The sequence below is a fragment of the Mercenaria mercenaria genome, chromosome 8 (genome assembly GCF_021730395.1).
Source record: "Mercenaria mercenaria strain notata chromosome 8, MADL_Memer_1, whole genome shotgun sequence".
Taxonomy (NCBI): Eukaryota; Metazoa; Mollusca; class Bivalvia; order Venerida; family Veneridae; genus Mercenaria; species Mercenaria mercenaria.
The window spans coordinates 39841064-39864187 of NC_069368.1; the positions used below are offsets into that span (position 1 = coordinate 39841064).

Sequence of the window (23124 nt, forward strand, 5' to 3'; positions counted from 1 at the left end):
TATATAGACTTATATAGGGAAAAACTTTGAATAACCTCTTGTCCAAAACCACAGGGCCTAGGGCTTTGATATTTTGTATGTGACATCATCTAGTGGTCTTCAACTAAGATTTTTCAAATTATACCCCTAGGGTCAAATATGGCCCCGCCCTGGGGGTCATATGATTAACATAGACTTATATAAGGAAAAACTTTGAAAATCTTCTTGTCCAAACCACAAAGCCTAGGGCTTTGATACTTGTAATGTAGCATCATCTAGTGGTTCTCTACCAAGTTTGTTCAAATTATCCCCCTAGGGTCAAAAATGGCCCCGCCCCGGTGGTCACATGGTTCATATAGACTTAAATAGGGAAAAGCTTTTAAAATGTTCTTGTCAATAACTACAACATTCAAATTTGGACCACATGTATATTTTTGAGTGGCAAGATGAACCTTGACATGAGTTGACCTTGATTTTGACCTAGTGACCTACTTTCACATTTCTGTAGCTACAGCCTTCAAATTTGGACCACATGCATAGTTTTGTGCACTGGAAAAAACTTTGACTTTGATTTTGACCTAATGACCTACTTTCACATTTCTCAAGCTACAGCCTTCAAATTTGGACCACATGCATAGTTTTGTGTACCGAAAAAAACTTTGACCTTTACATTGACCTAGTGACCTACTTTCACATTTTTAAGGTACAGGCTTCAAATTTGGACCACATGCATAGTTTTGTATTCCGAAATAAAATTTGACCTTGATTTTGACCTAGTGACCTACTTTTACATTTCTCAAGCTATAGCCTTCAAATTTGGACCACATGCATAGTTTTGTGTACCGAAATGAACTTTGACCTTTACATTGACCTAGTGACCTATTTTCACATTTTTGAAGGTACAGGCTTCAACTTTGGACCATATGCGTAGTTTTGTATTCTGAAATAGAATTTGACCTTGATTTTGACCTAGTGACCTACTTTTACATTCCTCAAGCTACAGCATTCAAATTTGGACCACTTGCACAGTTTTGTGTACCGAAATGAACTTTGACCTTAAGATTGACCTAGTGACCTACTTTCACATTTCTGTAGCTAGAGGCTTCAAATTTAGACCACATGCATAGGATTGTGTACCGAAACAAACTTTGACCTTGACATTGACCTAGTGACCTACTTTCACATTTCTCAAGCTACAGCTTTCGAATTTGGACCACATGCGCAGTGTTGTGTATGGAAATGAAACTTGACCTTGAGCTAGTCAGTAAGTCTTGAAATTTGGAACACTCAAAAATGGCACATTGGTGGGCGCCAAGATCACTCTGTGATCTCTTGTTATAATTACCTGATGACCCCAAGTAGGGGTCACTTGACTGTGACCTTGACCTACTGACATACTTTCTTGTTTTTAGCTCGACTATTCAAAGAATAATTTAGCTATTCTATTCTCATCGGCATCGGTGTTGGCATTGGCATCACACCTTGGTTAAAGTTTTGCATGCAAGTACATATGGCTATCATTTAAAGGCATTTAGCTTTGAAACTTATTTTTGAGTCGGCTAAACGCTGAAAGCGTTTGATGAGTCCTTGCTATCGCCCGATTTCTCATTCTCATTAAATGGCCTCACAACACAGCGAATAGATGTAGTTCCATTAGATTATCTCTAATTTCAAAGATTTCATTGATCGGATGAAGTTCAGTTATGTCAATCCCATTTGCTATGACCAATATACGATGTAATCTGTCAAATTTATGAAGTGTAATTATGCAATACTCGAATAAAGCCACGTATTTTCTTCCGCGGTAACTCATTAAGCATAAACACGCATAAAGATTCTGCGGGATTTGGTAATACATTTGCGCATATGATTATGGTAACTTATTTTATGCCCTTTTGTCACAAAATAGCAATAATGATATTCACAAATTCAAATAAAATCTGCATATTAACTTATTAGCCAAATTATCCATTTGTTACCCTGTTCGTTTCTAAAAATAATCTTTAAAATCATTGCGCAAATAACAAATTTATTGCGCTGTGCATTTCATGAGTTACGCAGGCTTACCAAGCTTGCGTAACGCCCAGTGAAAGACAAAATATAGTTCCAGAACATACTGCTAGTATTTTATTGAGTCGGGTACCTCTGAAAGCGTTGGAATGTCTCTTATCAGTTAGTTTACCACATCGGTGAAATTAAATTATGACAGCTTCATTTTAACCCTTTATCACACAGAACAGAAGCCAAAGTAACCTCTTTTACATAACACTGATAAGTGATAATCAATAATCAATAATCGGTATATGGCTGATAAAGGTGACTGTCTTATCTGAACAGAGGTGTTGGCATTATTTTGTGATTACACACACTTATGTTAAAAATGTCATTATTTTAATATTTTCTGTAAGTTTGACATTATTTTTGTCAGTATAAAGTTTATAGCAATTTAAATTCTCTTTTTGATGATACAAAATTTATTGTAGTTTCTCTTTGAGTTTCGAAGATATAAAGTGTTAAAGTACGGGAATATATATTTTTAGGCATAAAATTCTGTTTTGGATTACTTTCACATTGAAATTCATATACAATTTCATTTTGATGTTTCAAAGTTTGATTTATAGTTATTAGACTTATCTTCCGAATCGGAATCAGTAAGTATTTATATAAAAAAACAACCATCAAACTGAGTAACACTACAAAAATAACGGATCGTAAAATTCTGAAAGTGCAAAAAGATCGCTGAGATCGAGTGTCGTAACCGACTACAGTATTCTTGTGCTAAAAATTAAAATATTTTTAGGATAATATTACGTAATATTTTGATGATCAAACGTCGGTACATCACGGGTGACTTCCGCTGCAATTAACTCTTGGGGTGTCATAAAATATTTGAAAGCCGCGGTCCTTCTGTTTTGGTTAACACTTCCCGTTATGTAAGGCCATAAATTCCAAGCCATTGTATACACAAATTGTTGTTTAGGGGAAATCTGCATGTATCACGTGTGACCTTCATGACCTAACACATTTAAAAACACTTTGATGTTAAATGGTTGTTATTTTTAGAACGAGGAAAGCCCGCGAACTGGCCAGTTGCAAGCAGTTTTCTCAGTAATTTTCCATGACTTAGTGTCGTGCACATGTAGGAAAAAACCCCGGTGTCTTTCTTTGCAAAGTACTCGATAAATTTAAATAGTAACCACATGATCTTGTACGTAAATAATGATGACGAAATCCCATATTTTGAGTTAGTAAACATCCGGAATTTGTTTCTTTAGGAAAAGAACGAAAATAAAGGGATTGATTATGAGACACGGGATAAAACGATTCTGTTCAAATGGCCGTTAATTGGTATAATACGTTTCTATCGGGGAACCGATAGACACAGGTCAATACGTTTCTGTTTGGTAATCGATAGATACGGTGATAAACGTATCGATGTGGGAAAGGGTTAAATGGCCCGAATAAGATATGTGCAGTACGTTAATTCTTCCTCGAGACTTCGCGGATGAATCCTAATTAAATTCTGGGCACTTGTCGGCAAACACACGTGAGCTGTTTATAACAACGCTTCAATGACTGTGCGCTTGAAAATTCGGACTTCGGTTCACCGAAAAAATACTACGAAGATCAGCCAGATCAAAATGATGCAAAATCGCGAGTGGCGAAAAATGCAAACGTGTCGTCTACATACAACTTCGTTCTAAGTTGTAACCTTTCTGGAATTTTGACTGGTTCGGATAATTTGCTTACGATTCAGGTCGCAAAAAAAAATGAAACCGTCACCCATTCTGCGTTTCATGATGACACATGAGTTGAATTTTGTAGTCAGTAAGCGGATAAATTATCGGGAAAAGAAGCTCTTACTGATTTGTTTAATTACTACTGATTTTAAAAATGATTTTATTTCTTATTTTTCGAGAAATAAACAAAATCGGCGAAACATTAAATTGTATTTTCTTGTAGTTTTGGAAATCGAAAGTAGATCGTCTATGTTAGACTGCTTTGACGAAAGGAAACATTTTTTTTTTTATGAAATGATTTAAATAAGAGGTAATATCACCGTAAACTTCAATGCCAGGTAACTGCCAATTGCTGCTAAACTGTCTTCGTGTCATCACAATTTGTTAAACATATGTTGAAACTGGAGGTTTTGGTGGTATAAAGAAAAGTGTAATCGTATCCAGATATAATATTTTGGGAAAATATCGAGCTGTGTTATGAAATTTTAACAGTAAAATTCAAGTAACAGACACGATAGATATTATTGTAACAGAAATGATTCTAGAATTTATTTTTATAACACATACTTAGAATCTATATCAGACTTATATTCTAGTCCTGAGGCATGACCTGAAAGTAAAAATATGAAGTGACGTACAGTCATTCATACTTTGGATATTGTAATACTAAAAAGAATCTAGGTTAATTTAGAAAGTGAAACATAAAATGTTCAGTTAGAAATCGTACCAAAGGCTGTATCAAGGGTCTATATTTTCAAAATTGTCTTGTGGTGATACCCCAAACACTACTTGCAGGAGTGGGTATTCCCCCCCCCCCCCCCCCCCACCGATATTGCTACTTTACAGTTTGATACATTTGCCCTTTTACCACTTGCCACAATGCCCATTTCAAAATCTGACTGCAGTTCAAAGCAAGAAGCAACACCTCTCCCCGCACCCACCATGCTACCGACCTCCTAAAAATGGCTCAAACATTTTTCAGCCCAGTCTGGGCCTGTCTGTCTGCATGCATCAAAATGGATAATTGAAAGTGCATGTACTTGGGGACTACTGACACGGTTTTGAAGGGGTTAACAGATCTGAAATAGAATAAATGATGGTTTTAACTAAAAAAGAATTGCATTTATTAATGTCGGTTAACTTTTCCGATATTGGTAGCTAGTCCGAGTAACTTCCCTTAGTTTCGAATGCGCAATATTCCTGTCAGTGTAAACATTCATGACACTATATATTGAACATTTACATATCTTTAAACGCAAAAGTAAGTACACTTTAAATTCACATCACTTATAATATGATTGAACAATACCTAGCGTGTGACACGGTTATCGCCAGGCCAGTTATCTATAAAATATCTGAACAGTTCTTTCGTCCATCCGTTACAAATTGTATGTGACAATCCGCGCTATAACTTATGAATTTCAATATATAAATTGTCATATTCAAATTTTATCATGTGCAAATATGTACCCGCCGATAATTGCCTGTTTTGGTAATGCCGGAGGCAAATGTTTACTGGAAAAATATATATAGTCATGGGCAGTATCTTAGTGTCAGTTGTAAAATTGTAGTTTGTACTTTCAACATTTTTATTTTTGCGAACCACTCTTCAATTTTAGAGAAATATATTGGGTTTAAATACTTGTATAATGTCAATCAAAGTTTTACTAGGCATCGACTGAATGTCAATTTCATCTTCTGTAACAAAATCTCAGTTCAGTTGGGAAAAAAACTAAAAACAAACTGAAACTGGTAGACTATACTACCAGTACATTAATCATTAGCCGACTCTCAGGCCCTTCAGGCCTTTGATTTTCTTTTTTCTAAGTCAATTACCAACCTCACTGTGCCAAATCCTATTATTCTGACATGTATTTTGGCCAAATTATGCCCCCTTTTGGACTTGTTAAAGTTTTACATGCAGGTTATTTTCTCCAAAATTTATGCAGATATTGAATTGAAACTTCACATGTCTTTCGGTTTATAAAACTAGGTGATAGCAACAAGTTCAATAACTCTATGCATTTTGGCCAAATTATGTCCCCTTTTGGATTTAGAAAATCCTGGTTAAAGTTTTGCAGGCAAGTACATATAGCTATTACTTTAAGGCATATAGCTTTGAAACTTATTTTTTCTTTTTCTAGGTCAATTACCAACCTCACTGAGTCAAGTCTGATAACTCTGACATGTATTTTGAGCATATTATGCCCCCTTTTGGACTTAGAAAATTCTGGTTAAACTTTTGCGTGCCAGTTACTATCTGCAAAACAAATGCAGATATCAAATTGAAATTCGCATGTGTCTTTGGGGTTATAAAACTAGTTGATTGCATCAAATCCCATAACTCTTGACTTGGGTTTAAAGGCATATAGCTTTGAAACTTATTGTACCCCCCCCCCCCCACACACAACGAGGTTGTAATGGGGGGGGTGTATACTGGTTTCAGGTTGTCTTTCTGTCCGGCTGTAGACACAATCTTGTGCGCAACAACTCTCCTCATCCCCTTGACACAATTTAATGAAACGTCACAAAAGTGATCAGTAACAACAATATTTGTGCATTGTGCATGCTCTGTTCTTTCAGAAAAATAATTTCAGAGTTATGGGACTCTGTTTTTGTTACTATACTATATACATAGAGTTTGCATATGCAGTCTCATGTGTGCCTAATCTCCTAAACCCATGCACACAATTAAATAAAACTTCACACAAGTGATCAGTAATAACCTTACTGCATGGTGCATGTTAGGGTCTTTCAAAAAAAAATCATGCACTGTTATGGGACTTTGTTTTTTTTACAATGCTATATACATAGAGTCTGCATATGCAATCTTGTGCACACCTAATCTCCCAAACCATTGCACACAATTGAATGAAACTTCATAAAGTGATCAGTCAACTTACATGTAGGTTCTTTCAGAAAATATTTGCAGAGTTATGGACTTTGTTATTATTCTACATATACATCAGTCCAGTATTTTGCAAATTTATTGTTGCGTCGTGTAATGGCTGTGTGTCTTGGTGGGGGTTAGACATCATCACTTCAGTGATAGCTTTTTAGCTTGCCTGAGCACAAGTGCTCAGGTGATTTGTCTGATGCTGTGCCGTCGTCGTCATGTCCGTCGTCAACACATTTGACTTTTTAGCACCTAGAGGTCACAATTTGGCCATCAATGAAACTTGGTCGATGTCCCTCATAAAAATCTGGACGAATTCGATATTGGTCATCTGGATCAACTAGGTCACAGTAATCAAGAAAGGTTTGTAACACTCTAGAGGTCACAATTTTGGCCCAATCCTAATGAAACTTGGTCAGAATGTTACCCTAATAAAATCTTGGGTGAAGTTCGATATTGGGTCATCTGGGATCAAAAACTAGGTCACCCGGTCAAATCAAAGGAAAAGCTTATTAACACTCTAGAGGTCACAGTTTTGACCCAATCTTAATGAAACTTGGTCAGAATGTTACCATTAATAAAATCTTGGACAATTTCGATATTGGGTCATCTGGGGTCAAAAACTAGGTCACCAGGTCAAATCAAAGGAAAAGCTAGTTAACACTCTAGAGGCCACATTTATGACCATATCTTAATGAAACTTGGTCAGAATGTTAATCTTGATGATCTATAGGTCTTGTTCAAATCTGGGTCAGATAGGATCAAAGGAAAAGCTTGTTAACACTCTAGAGGCCACATTTATGACTGTATCTACATGAAACTTAGTCAGAATGTTATGCTTGATGATCTCTAGGTCAAGTTTGAATCTGGGTCATGTGGGGTCAAAAACTAGGTCACCAGGTCAAATCAAAGGAAAAGCTTGTTAGCACTCTAGAGGTCACATTTATGACTGTATCTTCATGAAACTTAGTCAGAATGTTAATCTTGATGATCTTTAGGTCAAGTTCGAATCTGAGTCATATGGGGTCAAAAACTAGGTCACCAGGTCAAATCAAAGGAAAAGTTAGTTAACACTTTAGAGGCCACATTTATGACCATATCTTAATGAAACTATCTTGATGATCTTTAGGTCATTAGGTCAGGTGAGCGATACAGGGCCTTCATGGCCCTCTTGTGTTTTTTTTCTAGGTCAATAACCATCCTCACTGGGTCAAGTCCCATAGCTCTGACATGTATTTTTGGCAAATTATGCCCCCTTTTGGACATTGAAAATTCTTGTTGAAGTTTGCATGCAGGTTTCTGTCTCCAAAACTAACGCAGGTATTGAATTGAAACTTCACGTGTCTTCTGGGTTATAAAACTAGTTTATTGCATCAAGTCCCATAACTCTGACTTGCATTTTGGCCAAACTATGTCCCCTTTCGAACTTAAAACATCTAGTTAAAGTTTTATGCAAGTTACTATCTCCAAAACTAATGCAGATACTGGATTGAAACTCTATAGATACTTTAACATTTAGGGTAATATTCCTGATTCTGGGACAACAGTTCAAATAGTCGAGCACTGGCTGTCTTACGGACAGCTGTTGTTTAAGATACACCCTTGAAATTTGGATGACATATACAGTTTTGCACAATGATCTTAACACTGACTTTCAGTAACCATGAATGTGACCTACTGGCCTACTTTCTTAATATTTTAGCATTAGTTTGACATTTAAAGCATGTAGTTACATTACTCAGGTGTGCGATCCAGACCCTCTTTTAATGACTACTTGCCTTGAACCATTCAGTGGATCTTCATCAAACTTAGTCTTTGGCATCAGTTTAAGGTCTTCTCATAAATTTGTTCAGTTTAGGATGTTTGGCCCCTTTCAAGGTCAGATGGTTAAGGTCCTCTTCAGGTTAGCGACTAGTCAAGAGTGAGGTATATGTTCTTGATGATTTCCCTAAAATCAGTGGTTGATTTTTAGCTCAACTATTCAAAGAATAGTCTAGCTGTTCTACTCACCCTGGCGTCGGCATCACACCTTGGTTAAAGTTTTGCATGCAAGTACATACGGCTATCATTTAAAGGCATATGGCTTTGAAACTTATTTTTTCTTTTTCTAGGTCACTTACCAACCTCACTGGATCAAGTCCCATAACTCTGACATATATTTTGGGCAAATTATGCCCCCTTTTGGACTTAGAAAAATCTGGTTAATGTTTTACATGCAAGTTACTATCTCCAAAACAAATGCAGATATTGAAATGAAACTTCACATGTGTCTTCGGGGTTATAAAACTAGTTGATAGCATCAAGTCCAATAACTTTGACATGAATTTTGGCCAAATTATGCCCCCTTTTTGACTTAAAAAATTCTGGTTTAAGTTTTGCATGCAAGTTACTATCTGCAAAAGAAATGCAAATATTAAATTGAAACTTCACATGTGTCTTTGGGGTAATAAAACTAGTTGACTGCATCAAGTCCCATAACTCTGACATGTATTTTGGCAAATTATGCCCCCTTTTGGACTTTTTTGGACTTAGAAAACTTCTGGTTAAAGTTTTGCATTCAAGTTACTATTTCCAAAACTAATGCAGATACTGGATTGAAACTCTGCAGATATTTTAATATTAGGGTAACATTCCTGCTTCTGGGACAACAGTTTGAATAGTCAAGCACTGGCTGTCTTATGGACAGCTCTTGTTAGCTTGACTACTAGAAATTTTTAGCTTGTCTGATTTTTGAAAAAAGATCTACAAGGTATATCAGACCTGGGGTAATTAAAAATGTGATTATAATTAATTGCAATTTAATTACATTACGTAAATAATTGAATGTAATTTGTAATCAGGTAATCAGTGGAGCAGTTTTGGAGTGTAATTGACACTTACTTTTCAATTACTTTCCCATTACATGGCACATGCTTTAAAAAGGGCTGGATGTGGCACCCCGCTGCGTCACTCTAGAAATAACACTATCCCCATTCACTACTTTAGATTCATACTGGGAAGTTGTCACTTGCAGCGAACAAAAAAGTACTTTTACCAAATACAGGAAAATTCGTTTAGTTAACTCATTATTGTCATAACATAACCTAAAATTGTAGAAAAACTACATGAAACTCATATCAAACAAAAGGTCATTAAGTATTAATAAATTATGCACTATTAAAATGAATTTAAGAAAATGTTATTATAAATTTACAGGAGAAACCTTCTAGATTGAGCCTGGATGATAGTAGTATGTCACAGAGCAGTAGATCAAAAGATAAGGAAAGTTCCTTCTCCAAATCCACATCTTCAAGCAAATTAGATAGTATTAGAGATGATTCCCACAGTTCAAAGGAAAAATCTTCTAAAGACAAACACTCTTTATCAAGAAAACACTCTGATTCACCAGTTACCTTCTCCTCATCTAAAAGACATTCCGAGTCTCCTAACAGACATGATCATTCATCCAAGAAATTGAAAAGGAGTTCCTCGTCTTCTTCATTTCCTGATAAGAAGAGTAAAGAAAAAGATAAAGATGCAGAAAGGGATAGGGAAAGAGAACGCGAAAAAGAAAGAGAAAGGGAAAAGGAGAGAGAAAAAGAGAAAGAAAGGGAAAGGGAACGTGAGAGAGAGAAAGAACGTGAAAGGGAAAGGGAACGTGAACGAGATAGAGAAAAGGAAAGAGAAAGACAAAAAGAATTAGAAAGGGAGAAAGAAAGGCTGAAAGAGGTAGAAAGAGAAAGAGAAAGGCAAAAGGAACTGGAAAGGCAGAAAGAAATAGAAAAGGAAAAGCAAAGGGAGGCAGAGAGGGAAAGACAGAAGGAAATAGAGAGGGAGAAAGAAAGGGAAAGAGAAAAGGAAAAGGAAAGATTAAAAGAACTAGAAAAGGCAAAACAAAGACAGAGAGAAAAAGAAAAGCAGAAAAGAAAAGAAAAAGAAAAATCAGCAGGTAGCAGTCACCCTGAAAAGTTCGCATTGAAGAAGCTTACTAGTAGTGAAAAGCAAAAACTTAAAGAAAAAGAGACTTCTGAAAATAATTCTGTTAAAGATTCTCAAAAGAAGAGGTCACCATCAGTCGATTCAGAATTGAGAAAAAGAGGAGAGAGTGATCGTGATAAATTGAAGAACATCATTGCTAGTAAAGTAGATAGTCCTGCATATACTAGTAATTCGCGGAAGGATGGACATAAAAAGCATGAAAAATCTTTACCAATACCAGAGAAATCACCCCGTAAAGAAAAAAGTTCTAAAGACAGTAAAACTGAAAAGACAGATAGACACAGTCTTAAGGTTGAAAAAAATAGAGAAAAATATGAAAGTAAGAATATACAACACAAGAGAAAGTCTTCGGATTCTCAAAAATCAAAACCAAAGAAAAGTGTTGATGGTTCAGGTTCTCATAAACATAAACAGTTATCAAAAATTACATCCCGAGAACTGATAGATGATTTATCTTTGTCAGATTCTTCTGATTCTTCATCAGTAAGTTCGTTATCATCTTCAACATCAGCTGTATCAGGAAATAGTTCTGACTCTGATAACGACAGCGAAGCTGAAAGTGTGGCAAGTGCCAGTCGTAAGTCAAGTACAAGCAGTAGTAAATCTGCAGAATCAACGCCAGCACAAAAAAGTGCTCTTGGTATGTTATTTAAAACTATTACTGTATAATGACTTAAATAGTCATGACTTGAAAATCAGCTTCTCTAAAATGTATGTGTATTTATGACAGCTCGGGGGTAATGTAGGGATAACGCATGTTTTTTCGTGTTATAACATCTGCAAAATCCCAAGGGATTGTTTGGTACAACGATTCCCGAGGGATTCTGAAGATGTTATAACACGAAAAGAACATACTCTAATGCTATTCTAGCATAAATTGCGTAAAAAAAACAAGTAAATAAATACATTGTCCCTCAACGTCATTCAGTTTCCATGAAAAAATGCGCGGTAAAGTCTGTTGTTTTTTCACGTTGACGTCATTTCCTTTTGAATTATCCGTTTCGGGGCCGTAATACGTTTACGTTTTGCCACAGTACGTGCATACATAAAAAGGTGTTATAACAGCACGTGAGAGCAAGAATCTCTCTTTTAACACACGTTTTCTCTCGTGTTAAAACAACCCCAAAACGTGACAGTAACAGCAGTTTTATGCTAGAATTTATATTTATTTAGTAATTCTCAGTTCTAAATTTCACTTTTTAGCTCACCTGTCACAAAGTGACAAGGTGAGCTTTTGTGATCGCGTGGCGTCCGTCGTCCGTGCGTGCGTCCGTCAGTCCGTGCGTAAACTTTTGCTTGTGACCACTCTAGAGGTCACATTTTTCATGGGATCTTTATGAAAGTTGGTCAGAGTGTTCACCTTGATGATATCTAGGTCAAGTTTGAAACTGGGTCACATGCGGTCAAAAACTAGGTCAGTAGGTCTAAAAATAGAAAAACCTTGTGACCTCTCTAGAGGCCATATTTTTCGTGAGATCTTCATGAAAATTGGTCAGCATGTTCACCTTGATGATATCTAGGTCAAGTTCGAAACTGGGTCACGTGGGGTCAAAAACTAGGTCAGTAGGTCTAAAAATAGAAAAACCTTGTGACCTCTCTAGAGGCCATATTTCTCAATGGATCTTCATTAAAATTGGTCAGAATGTTCACCTTGATGATATCTAGGTCTGCTTCGAAACTGGGTCACGTGGGTTCAGAAACTAGGTCAGTAGGTCAAAAAATAGAAAAACCTTGTGACCTCTCTAGAGGCCATATTTCTCAATGGATCTTCATGAAAATTAGTCAGAATGTTCATCTTGATGATATCTAGATCAAATTCGAAACTGGGTCACCTGCGGTCAAAAACTAGGTTAGTAGGTCTGAAAATAGAAAAACCTTGTGACATCTCTAGAGGCTATATTTTTCATGAGATCTTCATGAAAATTGGTCAGAATGTTCATCTTGATGATATCCAGGTCAAGTTCGAAACTGGGTCACGTAGGGTCAAAAACTAGGTCAGTAGGTCTAAAAATAGAAAAACCTTGTGACCTCTCTAGAGGCCATATTTCTTAATGGATCTTCATGAAAATTGGTCAGAATGTTCACCTTGATGATATCTAGGTCAGATTTGAAACTGGATCACATAGGATCAAAAACTAGGTCAGTAGGTCTAAAAATAGAAAAACCTTGTGACCTCTCTAGAGGCCATATTTCTCAATGGATCTTCATGAAAATTCGTCAGAATGTTCACCTTGATGATATCTAGGTCAAGTTCGAAACTGGGTCACGTGCGGTCAAAACCTAGGTCAGTAGGTCTGAAAATAGAAAAACTTTGTGACCTCTCTAGAGGCCATATTTTTCATGGGATCTTTATGAAAATTAGTCAGAATGTTTAACTTGATGATATCTAGGTCAAGTTTGAAACTGGGTCACGTTCGGTCAATAACTAGGTCAGTAGATCTAAAAATAGAAAAACCTTGTGACCTCTCTAGAGGCCATATTTTTCAAGAGATCTTCATGAAAATTGATCAGAATGTTCATCTTGATGATATCTAGGTCAAGTTCGAAACTGGGTCACGTGCGGTGAAAAACTTGGTCAGTAGGTCTAAAAATAGAAAAACCTTGTGACCTCTCTAGAGGCCATATTTCTCAATGGATCTTCATGAAAATTGGTGAGAGTTTTCAACTTGATGATATCTCGGTCAAGTTCGAAACTGGGTCATGTGCGGTCAAAAACTAGGTCAGTAGGTCAAAATAGAAAAACCTTGTGACCTCTCTAGAGGCCATATTTTTCATGAGATCTTCATGAAAATTGGTGAGAATGTTCACCTTGATGATATCTAGGTCAAGTTCAAAAGTGGGTCACATGCCTTCAAAAACTAGGTCATTAGGTCAAATAATAGAAAAACCTTGTGACCTCTAGAGGTAATACTTTTCAATGGATCTTCATGAAAATTGGTCAGAATTTTTTATCTTGATGATATCTAGGTCACATGTGCTCAAAAACTAGGTCACTATTTCAAATAATAGAAATAACGACGTCATACTCAGTTCAACATTGGGTCATGTGGGGATAGGTGAGCGATTCAGGACCATCATGGTCCTCTTGTTTGTTGAGGGGGGAGGGTTAGTGAAATAGTAGATGCATTTAATACTACACAGGAGTGTGGAATTTCCAATGTTTTTCACTTGCCCATGGACAAGACTTAGTGTCTCTTAAAAACCCACTTGCCTGCAGACAAAATTCTCTCGTCCAGATTTTCAACATTGAAAGCTGCATGAAACTGCTATTTCGGACAATTATCTACAGGACTGGTAGTATTACAAAAGCAAACATAATACAATATATTACTGTGACCAAAAATAAGCTATCAACACTTCCACCTATATACAAGGCTGAAGTTGCATCCGCGAGGTTTACATTTACATTTACAGTTTTTATGGAAATTTAAGGTTTAGGCAAAGCCTCTTGTGTCCCATGTCTCTTAGCTACATTCCAGTGGTGGTCTAATCTTCTCTTTGAATGTTTCAACTGTCTGAGCACTTAAACCCTTTCAGGCAATTCATTCCATGCATTTACTATTCTGATGGAGAAAAAAAAAATTCCAAAAAAGAAGTCCTTTCTTAAGTGTAGGTTTATAGAGCATGAGTGAATGTCCTCTGGTAGATGAAATATCAGATAACTTGAACAACTTTTCACGATGAAAGTTGTATTTACCAGTCAAAAACTTGTAGGTTTCAATCAGGTTACCTCTTAAACGCCTTTCTTTCAAACTGTACATATTCAGCTGATCCAAACGCTCTTCATAATTTAAATTTACTAACTCAGGCATAACCTTGTTGTATATTTCTGTACTCTTTCAAGACATTTAATATCTTTCACAAAGTAGGGATTCAATGATTGTACAGCATACAGTCTAACCTGTACTAACGGTCACCTCCGATCAGCAGTCACCTCTGTTCAGTGGCCATTTTATGACGCCCCCGACGGATTTTCCTCTATTTTATCACTTTATTCAGCGGCCACCGAAATTGCCTCCCGACCGCTGTATTTGACCCCTTTCAGCGGCCATTTTGCTTCCAAAACCAATTATTTTTAGGCAATAATCGCCGAAGATACCTGATTTTTGAGAAGCACGTGATTGCTAAGTTTCGCGTGACTTCACCACAAGAACGACAAAATGACATGAGCTTCTCAATTAAAACTGATACCCAAAGGTGTAATCCCCTTTTTGTTATTATCAAATGGCCAGTAATTATCGGCAATTAGCGTGTCACCTCGTGTCAATTTTGTTGTTCACAGTTTGACCTCGGTTAAAGACAATACTCGATAACTAATTAGTAGCATAATATTTGTGATTTTTTTATACTTCTGTCATCAAAATACTATCAAATTTATACGAAATTAATTGTGTTTGAAAAAAAATATAAATACTCTATCTTTTACAGAACGTAACAGCAATCTTAGATTTTAGCGTAGACAATAAGCGCGGAGAGTAGCTTCCCTTACCAAAATGGCGAAAATTGTAAACAAACTTGTTTTGAAGCTGGAAAATTATCTGTAACAATTTTTGTAGTAAAACAACCACGCCGGTGTTTTAGATTGCTAAGAAGACCATTCGTATTGCGAAGGCAAATGTACGTCATTGTACCCTGGTAAAATAATAAAGGAAAACCCAAAAAGAAATGGGCCTAAAGGCTACACTGGTCAGAAGTCTGAAAAATACATGTATAGGCTGCACCTCCGATCAGCGGTCACGTGGCTTAAGCGGCCAAATTGTCTGCTCTCCTTTGCTGTCTGCTTAAGACAGGTTAGACTGTATTCCATTAATGGTTTAGCATATGCTGGATAAATATCAAATAACCTTAATGGGAAAGGCAATGTTGTTCTTATGTTAATTCTGTCTGCTAGAATTTCTTGAATCATTTAAAGAAGTGAAAGTCTAAGAATTTTCAAAATCGGCTTAAAAATGAGAAAGTTGTGAGCATTTAAATATTTGATCAAATTGGAGAACATTTTGTTTCCATGGCAGCAAAAAACATAATGACGGATTTATTAAATTTCTAGATACATATCTGAACTGTATTTACTTACTTCTGTAAAACAATTTTTTCTACCTTTTCAAGCTATAATGAAAGAACTTACCATGTTTTTCATATTACACTCAAGAAACATTTGAAATTAATCTATTTAAAAGGTTATTTGCTAAATAAAGAATTCGGCAGTGTGTAAATGAGCGTTATTTCAGCGTTATGAAAGGCTTTAGGATGGCATTCATATTAAATTAACTTATTGTCAGGCTTTCCTTGCCCTTTAAAACTGTTAACATCGATATGTTTGAAAACCTGTCTTAGTAAACTTAATCATCTTACTGCTTGCTTAGCAACTTTTGCACAATGTTCACTTGGTTTACAGTCTTCAGTGATCATAACCCCGAGACCAGAAAACATTCAGTAGATACAGCATAAATAAATGCCATGCCCAAATTGTTGCTCGTGCAAGCCAGCTGAATTCAGAAAATCAAGACTCTTGAAACATTTGTCTTGAATAGTACTCATGATTCCTTTGTGCTTTTGACTTTTGTTTTTGCTAGACTACTGACTCAGTTTTTTTGTCAGCTGCCAAAGTTTTGATAACAAATTTGTCCAAAACTTTGGGAGAATTGTTCACGTTTCCAGTTTCTATTCGTCGAGTTACCGTGTGCAAATTGGTGCGAGACCGAGACCAAGAGCTAATAAGAACGCAGAAAGTGATGCTAAATCAGTGCTCCAGCTAGCTATTTACAGCAGGGCGTATCGCCCGTTCCTAAATTCGTTCCGCCCTGTTGCCCCGCCAGGCACCCTGCCCGTTTTACAACCATTCATTTCTTTTTTAGCCAAACTTCCCTTTTTTGCTTCAGTGATTATAATACACTGCTTTATTGCCCCCTTTTTATCGAGTGATACACGCCGGGGGGCATTGACATAATTAGCAAACAATTAAACAATTATCTGCTGTAATCGTGCCCGAGGCAGACCATGATATTTTAGACTGATCCACTAGCATTAAAATCACTGAACCTTAATGTTAAAACAGTTTGCAAACCAGTCTGAATTCATTATCATTTCGCACCACCTGTCAAAGTGTACTTTCGTTTTCGGTAATATAGTCGTAAATACCCCTTTATACACAACTGAAACTTAAGTCCAGACAACAGACATTTAAATCTAATTAATAAAAATCGATCACAATCAAATTTATAAAAATAGGAAAATATTTTGATTTTATTGTTTTACAAGTTTTTGAAATCGAAAGTAGGTTGTCGTCTGCTTTGTGAAATTGACGATTTTTCATGAGGAACAACAACAACGATTTCTTTGAAATTAGTTTACTAAGAAGTAATGACAGGGTACACTTTAATGTCAGATACTGTAAAATGCTGTTAAACTGTCTTTGCATCATAATAATTTTTCAAAAATATTGTTTAAACTGGACATTCAACGACTTTTAGAAAAAAGTGTAACCATATCCGGATATAAAATTTTGGATACCCAGAATATGTCTATTACAAGTGCTAAACTTGCTTTTAGACTGTTGTAAGTTAAAAACTTTGCCTGATTTCATTTATTTAAGTGGAAGTTTAAAGTTTTTTCTGTATATAATATGTTGCACGTATAAATTTATAAATATCAAGTAGCCTACATGGAGAAGATGTGTACTGAAATTGTAACAAGTAAAATAGGCCTAAACACATAGATATTGTTATTCAGTATGCAATTACAAAGAAATGTTACAAGTTGAAAATCAATGCCAAGTAAAATACAAACAGCAGAATTTTTAGTTAATAAATAGGTGCATTAGAGATGACAGACATAGCCTATTAAAAGACCATACCTAAAGTGTGCCAAAAACATGCCTAAATTATGCCAAATTCCATGCCTAAAGTATATTAAAATGCACTGTATGCATGGACCAGTTATATTTTTTCCCGAGGGAGCACGGTCCCGGACCGACCACCACCCCAGAAGTGCCCTTTTCAGTGCCAGCACCCTGCCCCTTTTTAATCCTAGCTGGAGCACTGTAAATGTATGTTTTTCCAAAACTGCAGCCTTCTGCGGGTTTAACATTAATTATTTTGTCACCTCTTCTAACTTGAAGCAACAGCGTTATTAAAATACTCTTCCTTTTTCTCAATTTATACCTGAAAATGTACGCTTGTCCAAGGACAGACGGAATGAAAAAATGCACTTGTGTGTCGTCAAAAAGTCCCAAGTTGGACATGGGAATTCCGCACCCCTGCTACATTTATTACACTGTTCCTTAGAGCTGTAATACTTTATTGGTTTATCAGTGTATTGTGGTACAATGTAGAAAAAATATTACGCTATTTTTCAGCATTCAGTTGACATCAAGTTTTTAGCTTGACTATTCAAAAAATAGTCTAGCTATTTTATTCACCCTGGCGTCGGCGTCACACCTTGGTTAATGTTTTGCATGCAAGTACATACGGCTATCATTTAAAGGCATATAGCTTTGAAACTTATTATGCCCCCCCCCCCCCGAAAAAGGAGGGGTATACTGTTTTGCAGATGGTCGGTCGGTCGGAATGAGGACCAATCCGTTTCCAGACGATAACTCAAGAACGCTTGGGCCTAGGATCATGAAAGTTGATAGGGAGGTTGGTCATCACCAGCAGATGACCCCTATTGATTTTGAGGTCTGTGTGTCAAAGGTCAAGGTCACAGTGACCCTGAATAGTAAAACGGTTTGCGGATGATAACTCAAGAACACTTGGGCCTAGGATCATGAAAGTTGATAGGGAGGTTGATAATGACCAGCAGATGACCCCTATCGATTTTGAGGTCAGTATGTTAAAGGTCAAGGTCACAGTGACCCTGAACAGTAAAACGGTTTCCGGATGATAACTCAATAACACTTGGGCCTAGGATCATGAAAGTTGATAGGGAGGTTGGTCATCACCAGCAGATGACCCCTAATGATTTTGAGATCAGTATGTTAAAGGTCAAGGTCACAGTGACCCTGAACAGTAAAACGGTTTCCGGATGATAAGTCAAGAACGCTTAGGCCTATGGTCACGAAAGTTGATAGGGAGGTTGGTAATGACCAGCAGATGACCCCTTTTGATTTTGAGGTCAGTATGTCAAAGGTCAAGGTCACAGTGACCAGGAACAGTAAAATGGTTCCAGGCAATAACTCAAGAACGCTTGGGCCTAGTGTCAGGAAAATTGATAGTTAGGTTGGCCATGACCAGCAGATGACCCCTATTGATTTTGAGGTCATTAGGTCAAAGGTCAAGGTTACATTGGCCAGGAACAGTTAAATGGTTTCTGATCTTCTTGTCCAAAACCATAGGGCCTAGGGCTTTGATATTTGGTATGTAGCAAAATCTAGTGGTCCTCTACCAAGATTGTTCAGATTATTTCCCTGGGGGTCAAATATGGCCCCACCCCTAGGGTCACATGGTTTATATAGACTTATATAGGGAAAAACTTTGAAAATCTTCTTGTCCAAAACCACAGGGCCTAGGCTTTGTATTTTGTATATGACATCATCTAGTGGTCTCTACTAAGATTATTCAAATTATTCCCCTAGGGTCAAATATGGCTCCGCCCTGGGGTCACATGGTTTACATATACTTATATAGGGAAAAACTTGAAAATCTTCTGTCCAAACCACAAAGTCTATATGGCTTTGGTAATTTGTAATGTAGCATCATTTAGGTGTTCTCTACCAAGTTTGTTCAAGTTATCCCTCTCGGTCAAATATGGCCCGCCCAGAGGTCATATGGTTCATATAGACTTATACAGGGAAAAACTTAGAATCTTCATGTCCATAACTTACATCATTCAAATTTGGACCACATGTATAGTTTTGAGTGGCAAGATGAACCTTGACACGAGTTGACCTTGATCTTGACCTAGTGACCTACTTTCACATTTCTGTACCTACAGCCTTCAAATTTGGACCACATGCATAGTTTTTTGTTCCAAAATAAAATTTGACCTTGATTTTGACCTAGTGACCTACTTTCACATTTCTCAAGCTACAGCCTTCAAATTTGAACCACAAGCATAGTTTTGTGTACTGAAATGAACTTTGATCTTGAGATTGACCTAGTGACCTACTTTCACATTTCTGAAGGTACAGGCTTCAAATTTGGACCACTTGCATAGTTTTGTGTTCCGAAATGGAATTTGACCTTGATTTTGACCTAGTGACCTACTTTCACATTTCTCAAGCTACAGCCTCCAAATTTGAAGCACATGCATAGTTCTGTCTACCGAAATGAACTTTACCTTGAAATTGATCTAGTGACCTGCTTTCACATTTCTCAAGCCACCGCTTTCAATTTTGGACCACATACACATTGTTTTATACCTAAATCAAATTTGACCTTGATTTTGACCTTGAGCTAGTCTTGAAATTTGGAACATTCAAAAATGGCTCAGTGGATGGCGCCAAGATCAATCTGTAATCTCTTGTTAGGTTAATAGGTTAAAGGTCAAGGTCAGATTAAACCAGAATGGTAGAACTTTTGTTTACAGTGAGCATATAATTTTTGTTCCTTGTGCAATTACTGAATGCATCAAGGGGGGCATTTCATGTTCGACGAGCTCTTGTTATTTTCTTTTTCGAGGTCAATTACCAACCTCACTAGGTCAGGTCCCATAACTCTGACATGTATTTTGGCCAAATTATGCCCCATTTTGGACTTAAAAGTTTCTGGTTAAAGTTTTACATGCAAGTTACTATCTCCCAAAACTAATGCAGATATTGAATTGAAACTTCACATGTGTCTTCGGGGTTATAAATCTTTTTATTAGCATCAAGTCCAATAACTCTGACATGCATTTTGGCCAAATTAAGCCCCCTTTTGGACTTAGAAAATCCTGGTTAATGTTTTACATGCAGGCTACTATCTCCAAAATCAATGCAGATATTGAATTGAAACTTAACATGTGTCTTCGGGGTCATAAAACTAGGTAATAGCATCAAGTCCCATAACTCTGACTTGCATTTTTGCCAAATTATGCCCCCTTTTGGTCTTAGAAAATGTTGGTTTAAGTTTTGCATGCAAGTACATATAGCTATTACTTTTAGGCATATAGCTTTGAAACTTATTTTTTCTTTTTCTAGGTCAATTACCAACATCACTGGGTCAAGTCCCATAACTCTGACATGTAATTTGGTCAAATTATGCCCCCTTTTGGACTTAGAGAATCCTGGTTAAAGTTTTGCATGCAAGTACATATAGCTGTTAAGGCATACAGCGAAACTTATTTTTTCTTTTTCTAGGTCAATTACCAACCTCACTGGGTCAGGTCCCATAACTCTGACATGTATTTTGAAATTATATCCCCTTTTGGACTAAAAATCCCGGTTAAAGTTTTGCATGCAGGTCTAATGCAGATGTTGAATTGAAACTTCACATGTGTCTTCGGGGTTATTAAACTAAGCGATAGCATCAATAGTGTTATTTCTAGAGCTCAAAAAGGGCAGGGTGCTGCCTAAAAGGGGCAGGGTGCTGTCCGAAAGGGGCAGGGTGCTCTTTTAGACGTGAAAGTTACCACAGCAGTAGTTTCATTTCTAGATGTCTGTAGTTAATATGTATCCCTTTTATCTTTATTGCTCACTTAAAAGATATGTCACAGAATAAAGTGATAAATCTTCCAAAAACCAGTAACATAGTTTACAAAGGCTTTTTACTTACTTTATAGTTTAGATTAAACCATTCAAGCCTTTCTCTTAAAAAATGTCACCAAGAATGTCAACTTATTCATATGAATATGAAATAGTGGAGGGCCTAAATATAAGCTTAATCTTGAAACCAAGATCATGTTGTAAACAACATTTGCCCCCCCAGGACATTTGCCCCCCAATGAAAAAATGAACTACTGGACATTTGCCCCCAAATTGAAATGCCAGATAGGACATTTGCCCCCCACTGCTTATTTTTAGAATGGATTTGCCCCCCAATATTTTTGTCCTATATACCAGTAGATATGATTGTGTATTATGTTGTTTTATTATCAAAATTACTCTAAAAGGCAATTTTTCGTCCTAAAAACTTCTTTAATTTGATAAAAATTTGATGAATATGTTAATTGCATCCAGGTGTTAAGGTAAATAATAGCCTATTATTGAGTTATAAAAGAGCTCATAACAACATAATGTTTTTAGCACTCAAACTTGTTAATTTGGCAATTATGTACTAGAAAATTGTAAGGAACAAAGACATTGTTATCCGCAATATGATAATTATCTTCTAATAAGTTCATATACAATCACTGGGGGACAAAAATATTGGGGGGCAAAAGTCTGTTTCAGAAATAAGCACTGGGGGGCAGATGTCCTATCTACCATTTAAACTGGGGGGCAAATGTCCAGCTGTCCACTTTTTCATCGGGGTGTGGGGGGGTGCGAATGTCCTGGGGGGCAAATGTCCGGATCCCGTAAACAACATAGTAAAAGGCCTGTTTCAGATCACATTGTAAACTAATAATTATCAAAAGTCATGTTGTATTGATCAGGTCTTTCATCAATATTTCATTAACAGAAAAGTGCTGTTACAGTCAGGTTAAAGTTTACTAAAACGCATATCCAAAATATACTGTCCAGATACTAGTACACTTTCGGAATGTTGTCTGAAAGTAGTTTTTTCTCATTTTACATGACCCACTAGGGTAAACCAAAGATAGTGCCTCAAATTTTGGGACTTTGTTTTTTTGTTTCTATACTATATACATAGACACAATCTTGTGCGCACCATCTCTCCCCATCCCCTTGACACAATTTAATGAAACTTCACACAAGTGATCAGTAACAACAGTAGTTGTGCATGGGGCATGTTAGGTTCTTTCAGCGACAAAAATTGCAGAGTTATGGGACTTTGTTTCTTGTTAACATACTATGTACATACAGTCTGCATATGCAATCTTGTGCGTGCCTAATCTACCAAACCCTTACACACAATTTAATGAAACTTCACATAAGTGATCAGTACCAACCCTAGTTGTGCATGGTGCATGTTACATTCTTTTAGATAAATATTCTCAATAGTTATGGGACTTTGTTTTTTGTTACTATGCTGTATACATACAGTCTATATACATACAGTCCACATAATTATGCAATCTTGTGTGCGTCAAATTGCAATGTACTGTGTCAGTACATGCGGGGAGTACATTCATCACCTTTAGTGATAGCTCTAGTTGATATTGTCTCCTAGCTTTACGTCCGTTTTGGAAAAACAGAACTATTTTGTGATGGAGCGTGTGTGTCCGTCCGTCTGTCATATTTCATTTCTGGAGCATAACTTAAACAGTTTAAACTTAGCATATTGGTAGATGGCAATGTGACGATGTGTAGTGTTGACCTGGCTCTGTAGGTCAAAGGTCACAGTCACAAATTGAGCTGAAAGGTCAAAACTGTCCATCAAACTTATATTTTACTTCAGTCTCATTATGCTTCAGTCCTCCTCTGTTATAACCCTTAAGGCGTATATTCCCCCCAACCCCCAACACACACACATGCACACATACCTTGCCTAT

General features: G+C 36.7%; 1 protein-coding gene across 2 annotated transcripts in view; it reads left to right on the forward strand.

Annotated features, from left to right (window-relative positions):
• Positions 1-23124, forward strand: part of LOC123566553 (protein AF-9-like) — a 59579-nt gene that overhangs the window by 32693 nt on the left and 3762 nt on the right. For both annotated transcript variants that reach the window (XM_053549752.1, XM_045360764.2), the window contains exon 5: positions 9811-11233. In XM_053549752.1, coding sequence (XP_053405727.1) covers positions 9811-11233 — 1423 coding nt within the window. The remainder of the gene's footprint in view (positions 1-9810; positions 11234-23124) is intronic.